We start from the raw sequence: 17,653 nt of genomic DNA on the forward strand, positions 1-17,653 counted from the left end.
ACTTGTTCAGCCTTCTGAAGGCCTGAGGCTGCCTGAGAAAAATTTTATGGACGCGAGATAAAGATGGAAGGAAGCCGGAAAGGCATGAGAGTCCATTTTCACAAAACTTACGCTAAAGCTTGTTGAAAGAGGAAATCCTAGGTTAATTAAAAACTTACAAGTGACTCCAAAACACACGATACAATTTTAAGGTAGGGCTTTATCCTAGATTTGGGATTCAGTGCAGAACACCAGGGAATTTCTGAAATAGATCTCCAATGTACATACAGAATTAGTACCATGGGGTAGAAATAAAAAATAAAAGGCTATGACAAATGCAAAGGTGTGTGACAGATTCAAGTCCAACTGGTACATGTACATTATACTGGTTCATATGTGAACAATGTTAATACATCAACAACATTGTTTTATCATGACTCTTGGATTACATTGAAGTACATACGGCCTTGAACTTTAATGTACAGCATGAGTTATCTGCATATGTACAAGTAAATCGATAATTAGAAATTATTTTATAATTAATTCAAACAAAGTTTACCTTTCTCCAGTAGTACTGTAGAGATAACTGCAGTTTACTGATAAATCAAAGCTGGCTGGAGAAAACCTCTCACTTGGGAACAAGAATCAATGGTAACTTGTTGAACTATCCATTATTACATTGCACATCCAGTTCCCTATCTGAGGCTTTCCATACTGCGGGAAAATCTTGAATTACTTCAATTCGCGGTTCAATTCCTCACAAATGGTGTCCAATGAACCAAAGCTGAGTTTAAAACAAATGTACAAAGAAACTTACTTCATCACATGTGCATGTATGGGGGAATAACTCTTGCTACCATAAACATACAAGGGATTCAGCATGTAACCTTACAGGGCCTGCATCTATTGTTAACTTTACCAATGCTTTACATGGTGCAAGGCCAAAATTTCAATAAACGGATCATGTACACTGTCCCCCTATGGCTATAAATGAATATGACCCCTAGTAGTAAACGCACTAATGATACTGGGAATATTCATACAACTTTCAAGCCACAGCAGTCTAAATATATGTACATAGCATAAAATGTGATGGTCCAAATATCGTATACTTGAGTCTGCAGAATATGTGTTTACATAATTAAGCCATTGGCCATGTCCAGTCTGATGTACATACAATATATCTAGTTATGTTATCTGGTAGAGATTTTAACACAAACAGTGTTTACTGAAGATATAAGATCAACCATATCAAAAGTTTCACACCCTGTAAACTGAACCTCAGGTTGAAATATATATCATTCTCTCAAGCATCCACACCAATGCTGCCTGATGGTTAAAATTTTTGAGGTATTTCCAGATCTCCAGACTATAACAGATAGTACAGAACCCAGGACGCTAAAACATTCAATCCAGGAAAGGAAATAACATTTCTACATTGTATCTCCTCATTGATATATACACAACCTTTATAGTTAAGGGGAGACAACTGCTTGGGGCAAACTCATAACCTTACTGAAGGAATGTACAGCTGGATTTACCCTATAACATGGTCATTGCCAGTGTTGTATGGCGCATCAGTATTATGTTATTTGTTTTCTGGAACTTTAGTCAGTTGCCCTGTGACATAAACACCTTGAAACACTGTCTCAGCCAACCTGGCACTGGCGATAATGTATTAAGTCATTTCTTAGAGAAAAGTTCTGGGTTTTCAAACTGGCAAAACAAAGTCATCATTATGCCAAAGTTCAGCCGCTATAGAACAAGATACAATCATAGCATTTCCTTGGGTTCTTCCATGGGCCGTACAGCCAGAGCATTGCTTGATTAACAGAGCAGCAGTCTGAGGATAAGAGAGATAATGATTTCACACTGCACACACTCCACCCCCTAAAAATGAGCAAGGAAAAAACACTGAGGTGGGACAGCAGCTGGGTAAAAAAGTCACGTCATATCAAGGTGAAATGTCCCACAAGTCACGACTGGAACTGCAGCTTGTCCCACCTCACACTCACAATGACACACACAAGAGTGCACATCTCACAAAGCTTTGAGACGTTCTAACAGTTTCTCAGCTTCGGACTCCGCATTGTCACCCGACGATGATGTCGAGGATGTGTTGTTTCTGCTTTTGTTTGGACCTCGCTCTCTTCTAGGGGGAGGAACTGGTGTATCTGCTGTGGAATCATTGAAATCTATCTCACGAACAGTGGAGGAATCTAGTAGATTCTGCCGCGACCGCGTCCGGGCGAGTTGAGCCCTCCGTTCAGCTGCAAAACAAAAAAGAAAAAAATATACAACCCTGTCGTATCTGCCACAATGAATCATATCTGTATGTACTAAAAAACGTGGTAGATTTCTGAGATGAAAGTGCTGTGAAGAGAGGATTTAAAATAAACATTTCCAGTGGATACAGTTAAAATAATCAAATTAGACAATGTACATTCTGAAGCTTGGAAAGCAACCAAAAACTGAACAGTGAAAGACAGAATACTCTGATATTTAATATATTACAAATGATCTGCATATGAAAAGAAACCATGAAATGTTTGATTTAAAGCAACATATATGTTACTGAGTATTCAAGGTTAAATCCAAAATTGCAGTGATGCATACATGCCTGCAAACTATAGTACATATATCTAGGGCATGCTGTTTTATGAGCATAAAGTACAAACTATCTAACAAATATATGCAGAAAAAGGTATGAAATGTCATGTCACCAAGACAAAGTACTGGTCAGGAATATTTATAACAATGAAATGGAAATGGGAACATCCATGCCAAATAAACTTTAAAAATACATGTATAGGAAAACAAGAAAAAAACAGAAAATAAATAAATAAAATTACTGACTGTGGAGTGTAACCAACCCACCAATAAAGACAAATAATTTCGCTGCTTTTGTGTCAATGTTGTAGGAAATAAAAGCAGTCATATAAAGATATTCCTTACATTTACATCATCTCAACAGAGTACAGTTCACAAATGTTAAACACCAAAAATAAATCTTGAGTGATTAGGAAAATGAGTTCATTACACTCAGATCAGGACAGCATACATGCTGGCCCAGTAATATAGCTAACATTTTATGGGTCTAATACCTTAATTCATATTTTTTGTATCTTTTCACATTTTTCATTTATTTCACATTCCAAACTGTAGGTCATTCGTCCTAAGGCAGGGACAGTAAGGTATATGGATGTATATTGTCCGTGTAGGCAATAAACTTTCAGTGAGGCCACGATTGAACCAGTGAGAGATCCATTCAAACACACCTCAAAGACCTTTTTTCAGGATGACCAAATGTACAACTTATAGGCATGTTATAACCACTAATTTGGACTACACAAGATTCAAGTGTTACACATGAATGGTCACCAGGTATTATACCCCAGCAGATCCTAAGATTTTTATAATTCCTCACTTTTAACATCACAGTTATGTCCCTTTACAGTAGGATGCTTATTTATTTGAGTTTTTACAGTCAGACGTGTGCGAGCGGTGTAAACGAAAAGTCCTCTGCTAGGCTTCTGACCATCTCCTGATTTCATGCCACAACCTATGCAGTGAGAACTGTTTGAACAAGCAGTCACAACGTGCTAGTGCTTTGACTATTTAAGCCAGTCATGGCCTGGTGAGACCTGAAATGACATTTTTATCTTTTGAGGTTTTAAATGTGGACTAGATGTAAATCTCACATTAAACATTACTATAATTAATGTTAACACTAATATTTCTACAAGTCTTCAGCAAACTATTTGTAAAACTTACTACACATATTAAAACATCCACAAATACAAATAAACTAGTAACAGAGGGGAAAAAAAGACTCCAAAGAAACGTAAAAATATTTCCAAATACCTCATCAATATGGAAAAAAAACTGTCCTTATTATATTATGTTTATTCCATCATGCAAATTTACACTGGCAAAACTGTAACAATATACCTAAATACCCCATAAAATGTAAATAAAAGACAAGACAAAAAGCGGGAAAAAAAGACAGTAATACTAAATAAATAAGGAATGATAGCACAATGGACAACATCTAACGAATAGTTGACCACGTACAAGTTTCCCACGACGTAAAGCTGTAAACAGAACAGTGAAGAGGGAGAATGCAGGGCGATAAAGAAAACATGTCAGGTGAGGAAGTCCACAAAACAAGCTTCAGGCTTCAGACAAATGTTAGACCCAAAAAATGATCACTACTGTAGGAGATTTTAAAGATTTAGAAATATTCTCCTTTCAAACTGTCAAACATGAGCATAGTCAGTAGTCAACCTTTCACGTTGGTAAATTGGTGCATGGATTGGCTTATTCTGAGAAATAACAGATTTCTGCACATCCACAAATTGTTTTAAACAATTTACAGCATTTTTATATGCAAAATGGTCAAGGAATTAACAATTCCTTAACAATGGTCAAGCTAACCACTGTCTGAAAACTAAAGCCAAGAAAAGCATATATTTTTAATGGCACATGTCTGACATAATCTGAGAGCAATCGTGTTGTGTGGACTAGCGTTGGCTGGGAAGGGTTTGGAGGTTATGTTGAGCCCAGTTTCTGTGTACAGGTATGAGAGTCACCCATGCCAGAGGTATTGGGAGGCCCTAACCACCATGAGAGCAGATCAAACCAGAATTTCTGGTTGTTACCTGATTTACCCTTACACAATCACTGTCTCTCTATGTCTGTAAGCTGGTGTGAAAACAGTCAAGGCAAAGGTTTTAGTCTGACATTGCTTTGAAGCTTAAAATAGGGGTCAAGACCTTGCGTTTTAATTGCACTAATGGCATAGCTTGCTGGATTAGTAACTGGGTGCAAACACACAGAGAAAGTACATGCCAGGCAATGTTGAAACCATAATGTTCTATAGAACAACTGGAAGAAACTGGAATAAATCTAGTTACTGAAAGAGTAAATGTGAACTGACCATAAATGTATGACAAACCATCCTAAAACTTCTTCCAAAATTGCCATAAACCAATCAGATATCATGATCCATCTACTTGAGAGGTGAATACAATATGTGCATCTGTACATGTGTTAAAATTTCAAAATCTCAACAACATTAAAGGAAAGTGGCTAGTGTACACTAAAAGATGACTTTCAATGTTGATAAGAGTTCTACTCAATACAATTCCAAACGTGGAAGATAGTGTTTTTCCAGGACCTAATAACCCTAGGTTTTCCAGCACTTTTAACGATAATTTAGTTCAAGTATCAATCTTTATGTGGAGGTTAATGCATGCTATTTAGGAGGTTCATTTTTCTGTCCATTTTTGAGCACAATGTAATGTGACCTGTAACATTAAAAACGACAAAATTGGACACTGATATCCCAAAATAAACTCTTTTTCAGGGCTGTCAAGGTCCAGACAGTGTAGAACCATTCCACTGGTTGCAGTTACATGTTCATATGAACCATGTTACCCTATTTCCTCAACCTTTTTTCAAACGAAAATGCAACTTTCACTGCAATTTATACACATTTTTAAATCGATTTTCGAGACAAAACTACATTGGTTGGATTGGCCCATTTCAGGGTTTCGCAAAAAGTACAATTTTATCAGTCAACACAGAATAATGCCCCCTAATATGCCTAAATTGATGGACAGCAGTGAAACTAATGTGTGTTTTATTGCTGTTCTTGTTGGCCCTATTGAAAGGTCAGTTTTTATTGTTGATGCATCTTGTCAATAATAATGATCTGATGCACAACTGTATACTGGTGAAGCGTGTTTCACGTCAGTTGACACTGCGGTTCAGGCGGTTAGAAAACGGCACTGATTTTATTTACTTATTTCTGATCACATCACAGATTTGCGACAATTTATGTAGAAATCATGCGTATTACTGAAATCTTCCACTTTCAAATCAAATGCATCGCATTGAGTAGAACAAAGTTCAAAATGACTGACATATGAAAAATTATGTAGATATCATGCGTGTTACTGAATCCTCCCACTTTTCAAACACAACAGTAGGACAACTCATAATAGTTCGAATCTAATCAACCATGCAATTGTATGCAACGATCTAACTCTAAATGTAGGATGACATCCACATGAGGGTGCATTCAATGCATATTAGAATACAATGCAAGGCTAAATCTAAGTGCACTCATTCTCTGGTAATGGAAGATTAAATTGCAAATGCATTGAACTGACAATGCAAAAATAAATTCTGAGATCAACAAAAGTGCAAACTGTAGGTAACCTACACTTGGTATACACAGAATACATTTCAGACTCCATGCATAAATCAAATATAAATCATCATACACAGAAAAGAAAAAAACTTTCAATTACTTCACAAAATGACTGACGGGCTATGAGTGTAATATCGACTTTATATTGATACCGCTGATCATTCATATATATTAGAACCGTTGTAAAAATATCAATAATTTGTGTGATGGCACATAGCTATTTTCAGAAAGAAAAAAAAAAATCACTGCAATATAACAGAATAAATTAGGTAATTGCTTATCAGTTGATGAGCATCAGCCTTTCATAGATGACGGAAAGTCGTTATATTTGAATTATGATTGTAGGCACTCTATCCTTCACACAGTTAATTGCTCACTAATTCACTAATCACACTAAATCACATTTAATGAGGCTACTCAGACAATTGTCTTAGCAACAGCTATCTATCTCCTGCAATAAATTCCCTGCAGATATTCTCCTTTTAAGAACATAACATTAATAGCCACTGCTATAAAGACAAAAATGGGGAAATGCACATTATACTTATTTTTATGCGAACTCCACATAAAATGATTATATTCAAGATTCAAATGACAAGGCCACATCTGTTAAAAGATGTTACACGAATTTGACCAGTGATTCAATGTAATACAAATTACATAATGTTATGTCTTTCAAGTATGCTGCACCTTGTATTTGTATGTTTAAATGCCATTAGTATTTATTTATTTATTTATTTTACTGGTGTGTTACGACATGTTCAAAAATATTTCACTTTTACGATGGAGGCCAGCATTATGGTGTAAGGAAACCAGGCAGAGGCCAGGGGAAAACCACAACCATCCGTGGGTTGCTGGAAGACATCCCTATGTACAGCTGGAGAGGAAGCCAGCATGAGCTGGAGCACATTGGTGAGGGTCACCTAGGTCAATGTGCCAACACCCTCGGTCATGGAGGCCTACTAGTATTTTCATCTATATTTACATCACCATGAATTTATTCCTATAGATGGCCTCTAGGAAGAATAATGATGACTTTGTCACTGAGACTTTAGACTTTCCATCAAAACAGTCTTTAACACCATGCAGGTCAATTCCTATGCACTATATCACAGAAAAAAATACAATACTACCATGACGGGATTTTTCAGCTGGTCATCAACATTATAACATGAAATCAACATGCCACCCCATGCCAATACCTATCATAAAAATAATCTTCGTATCACATTAATAATTAGAGTATTTGATACGTTTCTTACAGGTAACTCAAGCTTGTTATTTAAAATTGTTATTTGCTATCATTATCAGGTAATAAATAAATCTGAAATGTTTATGAATACTGAAATACAAGTAAGCCAAGACCAATGAAACTGCTGGGCTAAACTGAAACAAGCTCACAAACTATGGCTTAATGACTCATATGTGCAGCCACAGCCACATGTGCCTAACACCTATCAAGTGATACATATGGGCATGTAACATTTTATTTATTTGTTTGTTTATTTGATAGGTGTTTTACACCGTACTCAAGAATATTTCACTTATACGATGCCAGAGGAAACTCACAACAATCCGCAGGTTGCTGTCAGACCTTCCCACATACGGCTGGAGAGGAAGCCAGCATGAGCTGGACTTAAACTCACAGCGACACCATTGGTGAGACAATCTTGGGTGATGATGCTGTGCTAGCGCGCTTACCAACTGAGCCACAGAGTGTAAGATTATAGGTTAGAACCTGAGGTAGTGAGTTCCAGTCTCAAAGAAGCCAGCTCTTTCGTAAGTCATGATTTACTTTAGTTTTAAGAGGTATGTTTTTTTCATAACATTTTATAAAACATTTAAAATTATTGGGGGGGGGGGGGGGCCGCATATTTACCTGTAAGTGACATTTTCTAGTAAAAGACAACTCGAAACAACTATAACTGTTTCACGATCAGTTACAATACATTCCATCAGGCAGGTGCTAATTCTATGACAAATGCCAAAATACATCTTCAGTAAAGTTCAATCCTTAACTCTTGGGCTATCATGCACACCACTTGGTCAAGACAATCAAAGAGGTCTTTAAAAACCATTCCAAGGCAAACCTTTGATTCAGAGTCGGGAGACGGTACGAATGGCTTGACTCTATAAACACGTGAACGCCTCAAGGTGGATCGATGTTCAAACTCTGACTCTTCTAGAACAATATCACACATAATAAACTATACAGTCCCCCTTAACTACAATATCAACACTGAGCTTGGTGTAACAACCACATGGATTTACATATGAAACACTATAGCTACTGACTGGTTTATTGATTACATCCCCCATTTTCTCAAAAAACTGTGGGTGCCAGTGTTTGCTGCTGCTTCATGGAAAAGATATCCATTAAAAAAAAGAAGACGAACACAAATATTGACATGAAAGAAAGGCAGCAGCAAGTTCATCCCATCTAATTTCAAACCGGTCTCAGATACACAATCCCGTATTTCCATATGTAGTACTGAGGGAGTTGTGCTAAAACACTGATTCGTGTTACACAAACCTACAGATGTTTACAATCCAGTGTTCATGTGCAGCTGCTAATAACTACATGTACGCGTGCGTTGTACACAGCTTTCATTATCAAGCTACTTCAACATTAACATATATTACATATTAAGATTAGGTGTCAGAAACTTTATGTATTGATATACATGTAGATGTATAGTAAAAACAAACCATAGACACTTAACATCCCTGACTGCGCATAATGGGGATGCTGCTGGTGTCACACTTACCGCCCGCAGCTCTTGGAGTTCGTCTTTTCCCTTCTCTCTTCTCACGGTTCACACTGAAGGCCTGGCCTGTCTTCAAAGCTTCCAAGAGGTTGTCCATTACACCTTCCTGATCATCGTCTGTTAGAGAGAAAACCACACAAGTTTCTCATCAGTAAATGTCAATTCAAGAACAAATACCACGGCTAATCAGGGTTTAATACCACAGCTAATCAGAGTTTAACGCCACATTGGTTGTATTCCAACTGTACCATGGAAAAATAATTAAGAGTAGACAATATACTGAAAACTGGCTGAAACACTACTCCTGTCTCACTTAGGCAATTTCGATATATACGGTATTTCATGTGAAATTTGGTATGTAAAAATGCACTTTCAGAAGCACAAAAAGCCCTTAAAATGAAAGGTTTCATGCCAAGGCTTTTTCTGATGAAAAATTAACCAAACTTCACGAAAAGATCCAGCACTAAAAGGTGGATGAATTAGTCAGAATTCTGTAAGATACACAACTTCTGAAGCATTAAACTTTAGGCAAAATACAAGCTTTTCTATTATTAATCAAAGAGCATTGCTGTATTGCAGCAAGTACATTTTCACAGTACAGCCAAGTTTGAGATCAGATCAATACAATAATTGCAAATTTCATTGCAATTAAATGAACTTGCATCTAATATTGCTGACTTTGTTTAATAATAAACTTTAACCATATTTCAGAATAGACGTGTTTACTCCGCCAGAACACATCCTGTTAAAACTTCTATCTCAATGTTCACTTTTCACTCCTTTAGGTTATGCAATTTTACAAAAATTGTCGTAAAAAGTGTCTTTAATAAATCGTTGCTGTTATATTACACTTACAGGTGAATGAGGAACTCTCGCATGTACAGTTTTATCATTATGCGTAAGTGTTTCCACCTCACATGCTACAACAGTTATATACTGTCAACATCAAACTTAAGTTGTATAGCGTTACAGTGTCAACTCTCACACAAGTACACCCTACATGACTTAGCAATCAAAAAATCCATACTGCGTATTGCCGGTAAATAAGCCAGCCAGGAACAGGAAATGAGGCCATCAGACTGAATTTTATCACCCAGGACATTGACCCAATGGGTTTGGGCTTTCCTCACTACACTTCCTCTATTTCTCACTACAATGCCTATGTACCCTTTCTAAGGGAAAGGGGCAGGATATTCCGGTTCTAATCAAATGATAATGAACAGCCTTGATGTTTACCTGTAAATTGGGGCCAAGATGTGTACTATACTGTCCTTCAGCACACGTGTGGGAGTAACTACATGTACATTGCACATTTGCATGTATTTTCTTCTGGTTAACCAATGAAAGTTTGGCATGTATGGGATATGGTAAATGCCCTTATATGCTGCACATTACATATAAGTTTCACATTACATATAAGTTTCACATTACATATAAGTTTCACATTACATGTAAGTTTCACATTATATATAAGTTTCACTTTATGCCTAATTCTGACATTCTACTGATCTTAGGAAGGTCTTTCGCAGTTTGTATGGAAGCTAGGATGATACCCTACTGTTTCAACACCAAAAGTAATATTTCATAACATTTATTTGCCTCTAAAACTGCACTTTTGGGAGGGGGGGGGAGCCAAAATTTATGTCATGTCCAATTTACAAATCCAATTAAGCTTCATGTTAAACATATACACCCAAGGCTATATCACAGAAATACATGTGGCAGTCCACATTAACCCAAGATGACCTATGGTAACCTACATGTACACTGAAAATGAGTTTTTTTCTAGTTGATACACGATGTTTCACAACAATTCCCTCAAATTGATTTAGTGTTCATCATCATCAGGTCAGATTAGCGGTCACAGAGTGTGCGGGTTTGCTGGTCAGGTGTTCTGGTTGTGCAGTTGTCAAGTCGCTTGAAGTCCCAGTGGGCTAATGACTGCCGTCAAGCTTTCTTCCCTGTATGGAGTGCCACAATTATCCACCTATAATAACACTACACTCGGGTTTCTATCAACATACCGATTGTCATGTCCACCAGGGCTTTCTTCCTTTGCATTCGGTCTTTCTTTTCTCGTTCTGCCTTCTCCTTGGCTTCCTTCGCTCTTCGGATCTTTTCTTCTGTCTCACGTAATTTGGCATTCTCTTTGACGGCTTGCTGTGGAAACAGGAAACATATTTTGTTTCTCTGATATATGACTTGATCAATGGTGCTGGGGTATACTTACTGTAGATGTGACAACAACCCTAAAATATAATAACAAGGGGTTTTAAAGCTGGTGGGCAAGATAGGGCTGTTGGTGGGGAAGTCAGAACAGTTGTATGTTAGACACAGCCCAATTTAAAAGATCCTGTTTGTGGAAAGAAATAAAAGGAATAAAAGAAAAAAAAAAAGAGTTAACCAAAGGATCTGAATTGATGATAAAACATCTCACCTGGATCACTTGTGGTGTCACATGACCCAATAAAGTTGTACTAATGACATGAGTGATGTAATACGTATCAGCCAAAGCAAATCGTGCAGTATTATGTAGTAAGTTTTCTTTCCCCACAGAGTAATGATTACCAGTCACACATTTGTGTGCACAAATCTCATGTACAGCTAAAGCCTGTTAAAACCCATACCTTAGCTCAACAATGCCATTAATCTAACTGTCATGAAAAAGAAAACTGACAGGGCTAAGCCGGGCAATAGATCATGAAAACTTGCATCCAACTGACAGATTTTTAATTTCGAGTACTACTGATTACTGAATGGTTTTAGGCACCTTCTACAATCTCAGTTGCGTAGACCACTCTACATGACGAAATGGTGATGGATAGTAGTGTATATAGAGCGGAAAATAAGGCATTCGATGAAGGCAATCAATTTACCATGGTCTATGGAGCGATGTAGAAGAGTCATTTCTACAACACAACACAGCTGCTAAAGAACTTTAAGTTCAGGGTATACACAACTCGGCACCGCATAAAATTAGCCCCTGGCAACCGACAATCATGACCACTCCTTTAAAACTGACCCAATGCGCTTAATTACAATGTCACCCCGAGGTCATTCTGAGCACAAAGCCAGACTTTTTGCGTGTAGAGGACGGGCATGATGGCACATTCAATGGCACCTGCACTGTTTCAACATTTTCAGGTGAGTCTTCACGTTGGCACTATTCCACCACTGACTTTCATCCATTGCGCCTTTGTTATCTCAAGATTTATGATGCTGGAACCATGCCTATGTTTCATTTGCATCAGTAACTCCACAGAAAGGTACGGTATCACTGTGAAATTAATGGCTAGCCTTCGTGAGCATCCATAATACATATTAGCGGAAAGTTTCAAATATCATACTCAGTCAAGGAGACGCCCATGATAGATGGCATATACTGTCAGTAACTGTTAGCTTACATGAATCGTTGTAGTCCCCTCAGTTTAAACTAACCACAATTTATTTTTTTCAATCAAGGAAACACATCTATGCTACAATCAGAACAAACATAAGTTATGTTTTGGCTAAAAAATTAATGGACATAGATATGTAGGATCTTGATGAAGCAAATATTTTTCCTTCTGATTGCACCTACGTCAAAATGAGAGGAACAGACTTGAGTGTAAATCATAAACAAATTCCTGTATCTCACATAAAAAAGTTAGTGACAGGGTTACCTAACATCTTGTCATCTGCATATAACAAGGCTCGGACTATTAACATGATATCACAAGATGGACTCTCTAAATCCTCCTAATTACTCTAGAGCCATCATTCACAGGGATGACGGGAAGATGTATTGTATATACATGTATATAAGGATCCTTCATTTCTCAGGTTTTCCTGATCTTTTGATCTACGTCCACCTAGAGACAGTTTCGGCTGAACAAGGAATCAGACAAGACTAACATCAAAACAGATTCAGGTAAGGTCTTTTTTTTTCTATTGTTTGTTTGGCCACCAAAATGTGAAAGTTTTTTAAAGCACATCGACTTAAAGCAAAAGGCAACAAAAGGATTAACCTCAGCAGTATTCAAAACCCACATTCTGTTTGCTGCTTGTTGTTCCGGTTTTGCATTGCCCTGCAGCATTTAAGTTCTAAACCAGTCTGTAATAACTCACTGACATAATGCTTAATCCCAAATCTGAAATTTGGTAGTGTTTTGCTCACCTTCATTCATATTTTTTTGGAACTGAAAGCTAAAGTTTTGATTCAGGTAGACAATGTAGTTGGAACAACTATTAGCACTCCTACTTCCAAGTAAGTTTTGTGACCTGTGTTTTAGGTTGCTGTTAAATACAGAATCAATTCTGATTGGCTGGTGTGGGAGATAGTCAAGTCCAGGCTATGCCTAGCCTTAGCTGAATTTTAGGTGTGGCAGATTTATTCAAGCATGACCACGGCTGCAGGAAACATTATCTCCATGGTCAATCAGTTAGCGTCGATTCTGTATCTCGTTAAGATTACCAGAGATGTACTGCAGCTATAAGACAAATGAGTGTGTAAATCCATAAAAACTATTCCCAACACAAAACTGGAAACTCAGCCGCTAAGTTTTGGATTTGATAGATGAGCAGGATGGTACATAGCAGCTAATGACCCTCAAGAAATTCAAACTGGTAACTTCATTCATTTGTCCAACCTATCAGTTGTTCAAACAACAAACATGTAGTTCATCTCCAAATTTTTGTTATCACAAACACATACCCTTCACTCGACTTATAAATCATACAAGTGAATATCACACCAGCTAACTGGTAAGAGAAAAACTAAATTAAAGCTTGACTGTATGAGATAGATACACATGTATATACTTCATCTTAATGGTTCCTTTGCCTTTAATGTTACCTACACTGATTATGCACAGCGAATCAGTGATGGAACAACCCCATCGTGTTATTGTGCTCTACATGTGAGCAAAACCTGACCTCAATAAATGAAGTACTTTTTAAGATACCCCACCTAACATTTTGTTTCCAGTACACAAAAGTGATGAATTTTGTAATTTACACTATTCAATAGGCTCACATCGAATCAAAGCTGGAACATCCCCATCACATTATTGTGCTCAAATATGATGCGTGCAAAACCTGAGCGCAATACATGCACTACTTTTTTAAGATACCACCCCTAACATTTCCTTTAACATGGCTTTCGTTGTTATCAGACACCAACACTCTGGGTATAACATACCGTACTTAGTTCAGGTGAGATAATAACAAGTCAGGTTTTGATCAATTTTTAACTACAAGGTTAGTTTGAAGCACAGTTCTTGAGATCTGTTGCTTATCGGGTAAAGTACAAGTATTCTGTAACCATTCCATATCACCACAATCACACACAATCACATGAATAATAGATAAGACAAACAGGCACTTGCTCAACACGAAACAGGCGTGTTCTCGGCCTGAAACAAAGCGAGAGATCACAGCAGAAGAATCCAATACAATAGCACGGAAGACACGCTTCACATGTATAAACAAGAACGTGAACTGACTGAGAGTCAAGTTATCGAGATGTGATTCTGTAGAGCCAGTATATGCATATGTACAGTTCTGGCACCATGCCCTTTACCATGTTAACCAGCTTTTATAGTTCACTATGAGACATCGCCATGAGACAGGAGTATTAAAAGCACCGGTTGATACAACTGTCATGTGAAAAGAAATCTGGAGTTTGTCAAGTCTACAGGACATAATAGACAGGTCTGTGGTGTCAGTGATTTATTTTGTTTAATTACAGGAAAATCTACTAAAATTTCATAGAATTTTACACCCTGACGTAAGAGTAATTGGTTGGTCCAAAAATTATGTGAAGTAATGTTTAATCTACTGCAAATCATAATATATCACTTGAATTATCACTTAACATCATGAGAATACTTTACTAATAAGAGCGAATTTGATCTCAACCCAGAGTTGTACAAAACCGGAACCTTCACGTGTATCTACATGAACATGTAAGCTTACAAAGGCCCTCGCATTTCTCATAAATGTATAATAGTCTAAACAGAGCTGTGGACAAGTGAGCTACAATTCATGTCTTCAGGGGAATAGTATTTAGGAGTTTACCACATTAGCATTGTCAACTGTTTAAAGGAGAAGAAAACTTTAAAAAATCACACTATTGGCTGAAAAGAGCACATTTTTTTCTATCTGGTGGTGCCTGCTGCATAATTTCGCGATTTTTTCTCGCCATACATGTAAAGCCTGAAAACGGCAAAGATGGCATAAATCGCTGAGTCCATCGCATCCTCCATCTTTAACACCCTGTATTTTAAGCTGGGGTTGTGTTGATTCTCAGCCAATGAGAGTCGTTAAAACTGCAGGCTTGTTTGTGTAAACCCAGAACCTATGTCCAACATTCCGGTTTCCCGATGGTCAAGCGGAAAACGAACTGTACTGTTTGCTACCTCCTGGGAAGAAGAGTTCTACCGGAAATGTACGAACTGCACTTTGGCCGTTTCCAACGGCAATTCTCCTCCTAACACAGAAGACTTCAGGACTAGTTTTTAGGCAAAATGGAGTCGCCCACAGCAGGTTTTGGCGCTGACCTTATTTATAATTTATCAACTTGAGGTACATATTAGAATTTTTTCATGGCATACACCTGCGAGGAAATGCATACTCTTTTCAATGGTATTTGATTGGTATTTAAATTTTCTTCTCCTTTAAAAGTAATAAGTCCCTGAACCAAGTTTGACTATCTAAACAAGACCGTGTGTTAAATGCCTCTTGCTGAGAGGTATAAACATCATTAACATATTAAGAAGTTTATATTGCATTTCTGTTTTATGTCGACTTTAAACTATTTTTGTACACCTACATGTCCTCTGAAGACCTGAAATCATGTTTTAAATACATACACGTGTAGATGTATCTACATACACAGATACATCTTCTTAAAGTTTGAAGGTATAACAGACATGAATTTATATACTATTTCAGACTTCTATTCATACATTGGTTCAAGTCTAGCTCACGCTGGCTCCCTCTCCATCTGCACATAAGAAGGTCTGACAGCAAACCTGCATATGGTCACGGGTTTTCCCCAGGCTCTGCCTGATTTCCCCCCACCATAACGCTGGCCGAAATCGTAAAAGTGAAATGTTCTTGAGCACAGCATAAAACACCCATCAAATAAATAAATAAATAAAATGAACAGATTGAGGTGTAATTGATATGAAATCATATACTACTTTAGACTCGTACTGTGCAAGAGTTCAATAAAAACAATAAATGCGCGTTCTTTTAACTGTTTAAACATATAACTTTATGTGGAGACTTTTTCAATATAAAATAGACTTCATTTAAAAGAAATCATTTAATTCAAATTCTGTTTTGTTTCCAGTAACATTCAAATGGCTTCTTCACGCTTTGGGCAGATACTCATCATTTACCTTGCAAATCAACAAATGACCACTGCCATGTCCGTTAACATATCAACCAATGAAACAGGGCGTTGTAACTGCTCCACCAGTGAGACAGAAGATGACATGGAGGAGGGGAGTGATGAGCTCTCATTGGCTAGTAAGATCATCTATGGAATAATTATACCCATCATGGCTGTGGTCTGTATCATTGGGAACATCCTCACCATGGTATCGTATGCTCAAGACCGTAAACTACGCACAGTGCACAACACTTATCTTATAAGCCTGGCTGCCTCTGACCTGCTCGTTGGCTGTGTCAGTATGCCCTTTTATGCTGTCTACACACTCATGAGCTACAGCTGGCCGTTTGGGGTGACTTTCTGCAAAGTTTTCATGTCCATAGACTTTCTGGCGTGTTTGGAGTCTGTGTTTGTCATAATGCTAGTGAGTTACGATCGCTGTATGCTGCTAGTGCAAGGAGCTGCGTACTCTGCCAAACAGACAATACGGGCTGCGAAAATCCGCATCTTTATCTCGTGGATGATAGCCTTCCTGGTCTATGTGCCAGCTATTTGTTTGTGGGACGTGATACGAGGGTACAGTGCTGTGGAAGAAGGGGATTGTGATGTGGAATTCTACAACGAATTTGGTTTTACGATGGCAACGTCCATTCTCGAGTTCCTGCTACCACTCATAATCATCTCATCTCTGAACATATACCTCTACAGCCTCATTCTAAAGCGCTCCAGGGAAGCCCCCGGCAAGAAGAATTTCCACAACAAAATCAACCCAGACAACAAGAATAACAGTGTTAAGGACAAAACTGAAGGTTCTCAGGGGGCTGACGACAAATACCAAGCAATGGTCAAGCGGGAGAGGAAGGCAGCTCGTTCCCTGGCTATCCTGGTCAGTGTGTTTACTGTGTGCTGGATGCCATACACCGTCTGTACCGTCATCATAGCATTCTGTGACCGCTGTGTCCCCGATAACCTCTACGAGGCTTTCGCCTGGATCCTCTGGGGCAATTCTACTCTGAATTCATTCCTTTATGCCTTTACAAACAAGCAGTTTCGCATGAACTATATTCGCCTGCTGCGACTCGAGAAACTCTGCTACAGAAACACCAAAGTATCTCCTCATATGAGCATGTCAGCTGAGAATCAAACAATAACCTGACATTTTCTGTTCATCAATTACTGTCCAACTTGAAGAAATTTGTCAATGAGTTTGTCAATTTATCTGACTGAGGAATATCTCACAAACATAGCCTTAGCTATCCTTCCAAGTGACCAAGTCGTAAACTTGAAAATTAGTGCTATTTGGACTATTTT

General features: G+C 37.8%; 1 protein-coding gene across 6 annotated transcripts in view; it reads right to left on the reverse strand.

The window, feature by feature from the left end:
* Nucleotides 1–240: 240 nt before the first annotated feature.
* The window catches only part of LOC135472607 (protein diaphanous homolog 2-like), a 58,596-nt gene continuing 41,183 nt past the window's right edge, over nt 241–17,653 (reverse strand). Inside the window, exons 23-26 of one of the 6 annotated variants that reach the window (XM_064752189.1) lie at nt 10,989–11,124; nt 8,965–9,081; nt 4,054–4,073; nt 2,060–2,249 (exon numbers count right to left, since the gene is read on the reverse strand). In XM_064752189.1, coding sequence (XP_064608259.1) covers nt 2,199–2,249; nt 4,054–4,073; nt 8,965–9,081; nt 10,989–11,124 — 324 coding nt within the window. In that variant the 3' untranslated portion in view covers nt 2,060–2,198. The other 5 variants (XM_064752188.1, XM_064752187.1, XM_064752191.1 and 2 more) reach the window with 5 other exon arrangements.

The sequence above is a fragment of the Liolophura sinensis genome, chromosome 8, assembly GCF_032854445.1.
Source record: "Liolophura sinensis isolate JHLJ2023 chromosome 8, CUHK_Ljap_v2, whole genome shotgun sequence".
NCBI lineage: Eukaryota > Metazoa > Mollusca > Polyplacophora > Chitonida > Chitonidae > Liolophura > Liolophura sinensis.